We start from the raw sequence: 10,338 nt of genomic DNA, 5'->3' as shown, positions 1-10,338 counted from the left end.
TAAAATACTGATTTTTCTTTTAATATGTTTATATATATTGTATAATCAAAATTTCAATTGTAACTTTAATCTCATATGCAAATATGAATTTATAAATTTTTTGACTCGTTAAGGCTAGTAAACAGGCTCGAGTTCAAGTCAAGCTTAAACCAATTCAGCTCGAGCTCGGTTTGTTAAATTTTTATTGAGTTTGAACTTGAACTTGAACTCGAGCTCATTAAAATGTTAATAAAGAAGTCCAAATCTATTAAAACTCGGCTCGGCTTGTTTGCAATTCTACTTGTGAGCTTCCCTATGAGCTTCACTCTAATGGTTTGATTTGTTCATATTTTGGGTTCGTTTGGGAAGTGGGTTGACTTTTCGGCTTTTTAACTATTTTAACTTTAGGCTAAAAAGCCTCGTATGAGATTTTTTTTTAACTTTTTTGACTTTTGTGAGAGAAAAAATGTAATGATTATAGATTGGATGTGATGTTTTGTCTTATTAGATTAAAAAACCTATTTTATTTTTTTTGACTATTTTAACCAGAAAACCTGAGGCTAAAACTTCCCAAACGAGCACTTTATAAGTTTTTATGTGTAGATAGACGATTAAAAAAAATTAAATTAAACTTATATTATTTCATTACATTTGTTTTAAAACAAATAAGAAGTTTATTTTCAAAATTATTTTTACCTTCTAATTCAAAAAAAAAAAGAAAGAAAAAAAAATGATTCATCCATTAATTTAGCCCCTCAATTCTATTTTCGATGATGTATAATTACGGTGGCTAAAGATGAGAAAGATGAGTGTAAGACTGTTTTACATGAGTTTTAATCACATTATTGATGGTGAAATTGGAGAACCTCAATTAAGGAATATAATAAGACTGTTAATATATATATATATATAAATATATATATATGTATATACAAATATAGTTACAACTTACAATGATGGTATCAACATTTTCATAAATGATTTACAAAGGAACTTTTAAATGACAGATTATTGAATTATCATAATCTATACAATTCACATAGCTCTATTAAAATACACTCAAATTAGTGCATTATTTATTTATTTTATTTTTTTGATCAGCAAAAAAGAAGTTTTATTGATGGAAAAACATACGTAGTATGTAACAGTATATCAACAAAGAGAAGGGTGCAAAAAGTATCACAGTACATCAAGACACTACAACAAAATGCACTTTTGGCTACTAAATTTGGCGACTAAAAAAAAATTTAGGTGCCAAAACTTGTAGAATTGGCAGCCAATTTTTTTTTAGTCAGCAAAAGTACAATATTTAGCTACTAATTTTTTTTAGTCGGAAAATATTGATTATTGACGACTAAAAAAAAATTTAGTAGCTAAAAATGGCACAATTGGCGACTAAAAGTGTTTTAGCACTTTTTAGTTGTTGTATATATAGTTTTGGCTACTAAAATTTTTTAGTCGGCAAATAAAAAACAAAAATTTACTTTTAAACTTTTGGCGAGCAAAGGTTTGGTTGCCAAAAATTTATTTTCAGTGACTAAAAAATATCTTAGTCGCCAAAGAATTAAAATATTTGAGGGAAAATTTCAAATTTTGGAGAGATTTATAAAATTAATTGGCGACCAAAATGTTTAATCGCCAAATTACTACTTTTAGCGACTAAAATAATATTTAGTCGCTATTAATTAAGGTTTTGACTACTAAAAAAAGTTTAGTCGCCATTGATCAAACTTTGTTCCTTAATTGGACTACTCTGTCAATCCTCTCCCATTTGACTCTCTCATCATTCCTCTCCCCTCTCTCTCTCTCCCTCTCTCTCTCTCTCTTTCTTTCTCGCACTCTATCGCAGGCGACCCTCCTACCAGCCACTGTCCACCACTGTCGCACACGAGCACCCATCTCCTCACCGGCGACGGTACAACCCACATCCCCACCAACGACGGTACCACTCATCTCCCCACCAGCGACAGACAACAGTAGCTACTTTGATTTGTGTCTCCTCCAGCGCATACCAGGTATTTCCGATCTTTTCCTCTCTCTCTCTCTCTCTCTCTCTCTCTGTATATATATATCTTTACCCAATTTCTAGGGTTTCACTCTCTGACCAAAAAAATATCTTTCTTTCTTCTTCACTGGTTTTGTGTAGAGTTATATGCATAATCGGACACTGATTTTGCCCAGTTCACTATTATCTCTCTTTCTTACACACATTCACTCACTCATATATGTATGTAAGAAAAGTGGCGCTGGAGGAGCATGTAACTGGTAGAATGCTTGGTGATGCTGCCTCTCTTTGTATCACCGATGCCCTTGTCGGGATGATTGAGTTATTGGTAATTCTTTTACTTATTTGGTTCAATTTTATTTATTAACATGATTATAGTAGTCCATTTGTAAGCAAATGAGCCCTTTTTTACTTGAATCCATTCCCATTTTACAACAATCAATTTATTAAGTTGATATTGATTTTAATGTGTTAATTGCTTTTTTATGTTGTTAAAATTTTGGGTGGTCATTGTGGTCTCTTGGGTGGTTAGAGACAGTAGCATTGGAGTGAAGCGATTGTAATGTTGGTGGTTGTGCTTACTATCAAAGAATAAGATGAATGAGATAGAAAAGGAAAGAGAAAGGGATTGTGCTTACTGTCATTGGTTGTCTCAAGATTTGGTTAGGATTTTCGAAATGCATTTCTTCTTTCTTATTTTTTCTTTCACATAGATCCTCTTCTAAGAAAGAAAAAAAAAAACCTATAATCCTGTTCTTTCCCCTGCCTATTACTTAAAGCTAATTGGTTCTTGTTCGGTTTGAAATAGAAATACATCTTATCACTCCATAATAAGTGGCACTCATTTTTTGTACTCCATCGGCTGACAGTTTTATCACCTAATATATCTCCAGGAAGAAGCCTTGTTAAAACTGTTAACTTCTTTTTCTTTCTAGATGTATACTGTCAATATGAATATAAATGGAATGAGCTTACTGATGTCAGTTGTATTGTACACCTTCTACCAATAAATGGTATGTTCTATGCTCTTGATTGTTACAATGCATACAATTGACCTGCTAGATTCTGTGGTAACACACTACAATCTGAAAAATAGAGTGTCTATATTGATTGATCATCGCATCATAATTAGTTAGGCCGAGTTTGGCATTTCTAAAAAAATTCAAAAAATCAAAAAGTTACTAAAAAGGTTAAAAAGTTATCACTATTCACAAATTAAAATATAAAAAAAATAATTTATTATATATTTTAATAGAAAGATGTGACTGGTACTAAGAAGGAGATGGAAAGGTTGTCAAACAGGAAAACAGAAATTAGGTATATATATTTATTAAATTGGAGCATAATGTTGGGCTAGTGGGGCCTACCACGGGTCCCGTTTTGATAATCCGAACCGTCAATGTGTCAAACTCGTCGAGTAGTATATGCCTGTAAAAAATCACGTTAATCGGATATAGATAGCTACATGATTAAATCAGTTTTGTATAAACAATAGATGGTGTTATAGTTAACGGTTGACAAAAAACTAATACGATCAGATAGCTATCGATATTCGATCAACGTGATTTTTTACAAACATATATTACTCGACGAGTTCTATATATTAAACGGTTTTGATTAGCAAAACGGGACCTGTGGTGGGCCCACACGGGCCAAACAACATCGTCCAATTTAAGCTCGAAAAAAAGACAACCATTTTCCAACTCCTAGCAAGCGGCTACACTGCCTTAGGTACCGTACGGGCTACTCAATCACTTCTCCTATACATGTATTTATATAATTTTTTAATACACATTTTTTTGTAAAAAGTCAAAAAGTTAACCCAAACATCTATCTTTTTTTCCTTAACTTTTTAGTCCAAAAAGACAAAAAGTGCACTTATTTAGGACACTCCAAACAACCCCTTAGTCTGGCTCTGGCATATAAAATAGATATCAAAGTACTTATTTTGAGCCTTTTTTCGTTATCTGTTGATCTTTCTTTAACAAGTTAGATATTCTGAACAATGGCCTTTAAGCAACACAAAAGTTTGCAGTTTATCATTGCCATCGTCCATACCTTGTAGACTTGGCTGTTTTAGTTGATATAAAGGGGTCATGTTAGATGATGGAGTCTGCAATTACATTTATGATGGATGATAATTCATAATTAAGATATGAGTATGTAATCTTTGCATCAAATGAAGGTCTCGTCTAAATGCAGCTAAAGCTAACTGTAATATGATTGGTTTTTGACTAACTATTTGTTTAATTCATTTAGGTGGCCAAAGAAATGGAGCAAATGGAGATGTAGCCAATGATCGCTACTTGGTATTAGACTTGCATTTCTCTTATAATTAGTCTGTACATTTAAATTGCATAACAAAGATATGAAAAGAGATCGTCAAATTAATCTACTCATGGGCCAGAGTTCTACCTAGTATATTTTCCAATAATCTGTTATTATTTGGTACTCATAATTTGATTCTCATAATTTGATTGGTTCATGTAACTTGATTAATGACCTTCTTGAGCTTTATTAGGAGGTAGATTTGGAGAAGTCAATCCAACTGGTATCATGTTGTATAACAAAATCATTGACAATCTTTTGCTCAAAGGTACTGTGTGAGCAAAATTTCAATCTACTAAGAGAATTCCTCATGTTGTAAACAAGAATATATTTTAACAGAATAAGGGAAAAATATTAATGCAGGAATTGAGCCATTTGTGATGATAAATCATAATGACTTCCCTCAAGAACTCGAGGACAAATATGGGTCTTGGCTCTGTCCTCTTATGAGCTGAATTTTGTGTGAATTTGGGAGGGAGGTTGGTGAATCAGAGCACCAAGAAAAGGGCCAGTGAACCCAAATGTGTTGTTACTGGAAAGAGAATCCAAGGGGTATGTACGCCTCTTGTTTATTTCATAATTGCTCTTGTATTATGCTATGTCATTTTGTGATTGTGCATAATTTTCTGATTTTACTACTATGAAGTTAATTGGTCTTGTTGTGTTCCCTTTCCTTAGAATAATATACTTTGGTTTGTATAATTGTAAGTAGTTGATTGCCAATGTTTCAATAGTATTCTGTGTCTTTTCTTGTGTTGTTGATTTAAAAAATAAATAAAATTTAATTGAGTTATTCATTAGTTATCAAAATCATTGGGTAGTTTATAGGGATCTATTATTGGATGATCCAAGCATGGGGCATTTAATGGATGATAAACCTTTTTTGTTAATTAAATACATGATAAGTCTGAATTTGTAAATATATATGGGTCCTGGTATCAGCACTGCATTAGCTAACCTTCAGTCTTGAACTACTATGTTACCAACATTTGTAGTGTGGTTTTTACCTCAATTTTTCTATTATGTTTTGAGTTCAACGACATTTTCTTTTTATAAGAATATTGTTTTCAATACAAACAATAATCCACAAGTGTATGAGATCCCCATTGTATAAGGCACCATTTCTTTGCTTGTATAAGGCACCATTTCTTAGCTTAGTTTTTATTTATAAATCAAGTTTATTAGAAATCAGTGGATGCTAGCTGCACTTATCCTTAATCGATAACATTCAGATAAGGGAAATGGATATCTTACTATTTTCCATGATGACAACAAGTTCGAAGTTACTTGGATCTGTAAGAGTTGAGTTTTAATGACTAGGACCTATCATTCCCTTTGCCAACATGCAGAACTGCTGATCTCTCCACTTATGTATCTGAACCTCGCAAGAAAAACTTGTTTTTGCAAAGTTTATACAAAGAGGAGCAGGAAAAATCACATATGACAAATGGTAACTGTACGGGGAGGAAATAATTCTCCTCGTATAATCCTGTTGACCAAGTCCACGCTCCTCCGTACGACGTCGCTTTGTTACCTGAAAACACAAACGTGAGCTAGCCGGCGGGTGTGTGCCGGAAACCTCTCCGATGCCTAAGTCAGAAAACTTGACAAATAGACAAAGCTCTAAGTTCTCAGAAAGATTGTGTTCAATTACCTCTTCCAAGGTGTTGCTTGTGAGCTTTTATAAGTTTCGTATGGCACAATCCTAGTAGGACTTGTACTTCTCCATGCAGAGTCCTCCTAGGATTCATTCTCCTAAGGATAATGCTTATCCTTTTGCACCCTCCCCCACTGCTTAAACCAAGTGGGATGGTTTTTTATATGACCGAACTTCCACATGACCGAAGTAAAATTGGCTATACCGAGCCACAGAGGGCCGAACTATACTTAGCTCGGTCTGCTCCTCCAATTGATTACTTCGGCTGCCCTGTTGACCTTGATGTGCTTAGTTCAAACTTCCAAGTAGCAAGTTCTGACCGTCCCAACCGCTGTATGTCACGACCGGACTAATTCTGAAACCGGTCTTCCCAGAACATACTGCGGCCGGACTAACTCTGAGACCGGCCTAACTCCGAGTTGTCTCCGGACCGGAGTGGCTTTACTCTTCCTTGGACCGGAGTAATCTCACCTCCTCGGGCCGAAGTAACTTTATCTCCTTAAGGCCGGAGTAACTTTGCCCCTAGGCCGAAGTAGCCATTACGGCCTTTTTACTTAGTCCTTCGCGTTTTGGGCCTCGAAGCCAAACTCGGAGCTCGGCCCAATTTTTCCCAAAAATTACCCTCTCAATTGCCCCTTAATTCCATCTGTGCAACAAGATTGGGATTACCAGTCTACTGGCCGAGCTAGAGTTTCATTAGGCTTTTTCAGCCGATCTAAGAACCCTTTAGCCTCTCTAGCCGACCTAACTTTACCTCGGATATCACTATGTCCGGTCAAAAACGTCTCTTCAATCACAGCGACTGTAACGCTTCTCATTCCAATGACACGTGGCAGGCTCTGATTGGTTAAGGACGGCTGTCACGCCGTCTTCGTGCTTTGTGATCTTGAAACGGTTCCCGCCCAAATTTTGGGCTTTCTAACAAAAGTAATTCCTGAGGCTAGGGTCTCTACACTTTTGCTATTCCTTCGTCTTCTCTCTCTGTTCTCTTGCTGCTCGAGTTCTGAGCTTACTGTGTTCGTGCTTCTGTTGCTGCTACTGCTCCATCTTCAGCTTCTTCTTCTTCAATCTGGTAAGCAGGTCTACCCTTCTCGCTTTTGTTACTTGTTTTTCCATCTGTTTTTGCTTTGTATGCTTTTTGCAAACATTTTTCTTCATTTGTCTGCTTTGCTCTTCGTACTTTGATGAAGAAACCATAGAACCCAAGAGTATATGTCATATACCCTAGAGAAAACTCGATTTCGATCCAGAATCACATCCCAACCGAACCAGGATACTGTTTGTGTTGTGTATGTAGATAGATTTCGGAGAACAACCGAACTAGGACTCAAAGGAATAGCAGTAGTTTCTTCTCAACCACTCTAGCCAAGATAAACTCACCGGAAAAACGTGCACGTACCGAACTAGGTACTCCGGTCAATAACCGAGCTAAGGCTTTCGGGGCCCAGCCGGCTTTCTTAGTTCTTAAACCGAACTCAGAAAGCCGCCCCTAGGGGCTTCGACCGAAGTAAATTTCCTCAAACTGCAACCGATTTAGGCCTTGGGACTAAACCAGCTTTCTGAGTTTTTTAGACCGAACTCAGAAAGCTGCCCCTAGACGTTAAAACCGGTCTAACCTGCTCAAAACCGAGTTAACAAACCTTCTGATGAGCCGAGGTAGAACCAGCCCACTGAGCCGAAGTAGGATTTGTATATCTTGCTTATAATTTGTAGCGCGGTCCCACGATCTGTGCTTAACCCTTTTGTTTTCTACCTTGCAGACTTAGGTTGCCCAGGCACTCCTACGTGTGCTCAACCGGGCTACTGAGCCAAATTTTTGTACCGAAATAATTTATTCGTAACTTATTCAACAAATGGGTAAGTATAGATATTTAGTCGAAACCCCTGGTGGCATGGCCGAATTCAGGCAGGACTACCAGATTCCTGATGATGTCCAACTGGAGTTGGCCAAGAAAGATGCTACTCCCTGGGACAATGAAGGCTCCGTCCCTTTTACCCTTCAGTCAATAATTGAAACCGGACTACGGTTTCCTGTCCAACCGCTCATCTGCGAATTTCTTAGACAGACTAGGTTATGTCCTACCCAACTGTCCACCAATACTTACCGTATTATAATGGGAATAGACGCATTAAACCACCAAACCGGACTGAATCTTGGTCTAGCCGAGATCTTTCATCAATACTCTATCGGCTCAAAGAATGCTGGGTGGGTCTACTACCTTAGAATTCGCCGCCGTCGAGAGAAGATAATCAAGCACACTCCGGACAAAGATCTTAACGATGACGATTTCTTTTGGGTCTCTGGGAACTTTGAGGATTTCCAAGCTCAAATTCCTGGCCGACCTATAAATTGGAAAATGGGAGAGCCTGGTAATTTTACTTCGGTCTTCTGCTTTGTAAGTTATCTCGGTTGTTTAGTCTGTTAGCCGAACTAAAACTTCTCTCTTTTTTGCAGATTTTGCCCATCTCCATTCCCTGTATAGCTATCCTAATCTTGGAGTCTTGCGAGCCGCTTTTCGGGTTAAAGAAAGGGATTGGGCCAAGCTTCTAAATTTCGAACCGACCTACCGTTACAGCGGTCGACGAAAAGCAAAGGTGACTGACTTCCTTCTCGAGGAAGCACCGGAGCCGGACCCAACTCTGCCCGAGATAAGACTTGTCCCTCTAACAGCAGAAGAAGAGATGGCGAAAAGGAGCAGAGTTAGGGCCCTTCTTACCGAAACGGCTAGGCCCGAAGTAACGCCTCCCAGTCAATCGCAGCCTGCCGTTGTCGCCCTCCCTTCCCAACAGCCATCCTCTTCCCGCCGGACCAAACGTCCCCGGACTGCCGAACCCGAACGAGTTTTGGTTGATGAAGAACCTGTCATTCAGCCGAGCTTACCACCAAGCCCACGACCGGAGTCTTCCGACCGGACCATCAGTTGCTGGGCACCGAAGCTATCTTTCAACGACCGAGACATTCTGGAAACAGACTCGGTTGTTGCTGAGAAGGACCACCTGTTGGCCATCAATTTGGCCAAGAGTGTGTGTCTGCCTAAAGACATGGAACATCACCACAAACAGTTAACCACCGAGCTGAAGTCCATCCGGTCAGCCACGAAATCAATGATTCTGGTAAGTAACTTCGGTCGTATTTCTGTTTTTCTACTTTTCTTTTTCTTCGGCTAAATTGAAGTTGTTGCTTTGTCAGGCTATCCAGAAAAATCAAATCACCCATAGGAAGGTGCTGGAGCTGAGGAAAGTGACAAGGCAAGCTGCGGCAGAGGCGGAGGCGAAATCGGCCGAACTAGAGGAGGCCAGAAAGGAAATGGCCGAACTTCGAGGTGAGGTCGGTCGTCTGACCGGAATGGTTAGTTCGGCCGAGGCCGAAAAGCAAAAGACTGCCATCGTGCTGAAGGATAAGTACTTGCGCGAGTTGCTAAAACTTGAAAGAAAGAAGGATGCCGAAATAAAAGAGAAGGTGAAGGAAGCCGACAAACAAGGCTTCAAGAGGGCAGAGGATGCTTATGCCCAACAATGCAATGCGGCCAAGGATCTGTTCTTTAAGTGCGGCTGGAGGGGAGCCGTTGAGAAGCTCGGTCATGATCCTCAGACCGAGGTTTTCAACCCTCCAGCCTACTTTATACCGAACTCCCTGATGGATTATGCCACGGCCATGCAACAGCAGTTCCTTGAGGGCTCAGACGATGAAGTTTCTGATGAAGACTCTGCCCCTGAGGATACTTCGGTTGTGAATGCAGATCAGGTAGTTCGGTCGGAGCCCGTGGTGGAAGATCTAACTCTTGATCAACCAAGTGAAGCCGTGGCTCCAGCCGAACCCGTTCTTCCTTCTGAAAATGTTGTAGTGCCCGAAACCGGTCTTCAAGTTGACGCCGATGCTGCCTTCGACGCCGAAATAGATGAACTTTTTTCTTAATTTTGTAGTCTTTTCTTTGTAACCGAACTAAGCAGCCTTGTAATGACTTCTTTTTGAATGAAAATTTTATTTCTCTTATTCCGGTTATAGTGTATATGCTTGTATTTGTAATGTCTTCTATTACTCCAAGTGTTGTTTCGGTTTTTGGTTGGTTAAGCTATACTTACCAGCCAACCACTCCTTAGCCGACATAATTGCTTCGGCTGGGGAGTACTAAGTGTTGGTTTAATCCAGCCAACCACTCTTCAGCCTTACACTTACTTCGGCTGAAGAGTAACAAGAGTTGGTTTATTCCAGCCAACCACTCCTTAGTCATGCACTTACTTCGGCTAAGGAGTACAAAGTGTTGGTTTAATCCCGCCAACCACTCTTCAGCCTTACACTTACTTCGGCTGAAGAGTAACAAGAGTTGGTTTATTCCAGCCAACCACTCCTTAGTCATGCACTTACTTC

General features: G+C 38.8%; 1 protein-coding gene and 1 long non-coding RNA gene across 4 annotated transcripts; both read left to right on the top strand.

Annotated features, from left to right (window-relative positions):
• Positions 1 to 1,715: 1,715 nt before the first annotated feature.
• On the top strand, positions 1,716 to 5,982 carry LOC114283609 (uncharacterized). 3 transcript variants are annotated; one of them, XR_014330195.1, is made up of 6 exons: positions 1,716 to 1,994; positions 2,126 to 2,312; positions 4,244 to 4,293; positions 4,506 to 4,580; positions 4,676 to 4,864; positions 5,545 to 5,982. It is a non-coding gene; the product is annotated as an uncharacterized LOC114283609 (long non-coding RNA). The 3 variants fall into 3 exon arrangements; XR_014330194.1 differs by having other exon boundaries at positions 5,662 to 5,981; XR_014330193.1 differs by lacking the exon at positions 5,545 to 5,982 and having other exon boundaries at positions 4,676 to 5,105.
• A 2,096-nt stretch (positions 5,983 to 8,078) lies between these two features.
• Positions 8,079 to 9,963, top strand: LOC145790880 (uncharacterized). Its single transcript, XM_082869861.1, has 2 exons — positions 8,079 to 9,083; positions 9,160 to 9,963. Exons 1-2 carry the CDS (start codon positions 8,652 to 8,654, stop codon positions 9,883 to 9,885), a joined length of 1,158 nt encoding a protein of 385 aa, XP_082725987.1. The 5' UTR covers positions 8,079 to 8,651; the 3' UTR covers positions 9,886 to 9,963.
• The last annotated feature ends 375 nt before the right edge of the window (positions 9,964 to 10,338 follow it).

Source organism: Camellia sinensis, chromosome 5 (assembly GCF_055761805.1).
Source record: "Camellia sinensis isolate YWXY chromosome 5, ASM5576180v1, whole genome shotgun sequence".
NCBI lineage: Eukaryota > Viridiplantae > Streptophyta > Magnoliopsida > Ericales > Theaceae > Camellia > Camellia sinensis.
This window is presented reverse-complemented; position numbering and strand designations above follow the sequence as displayed.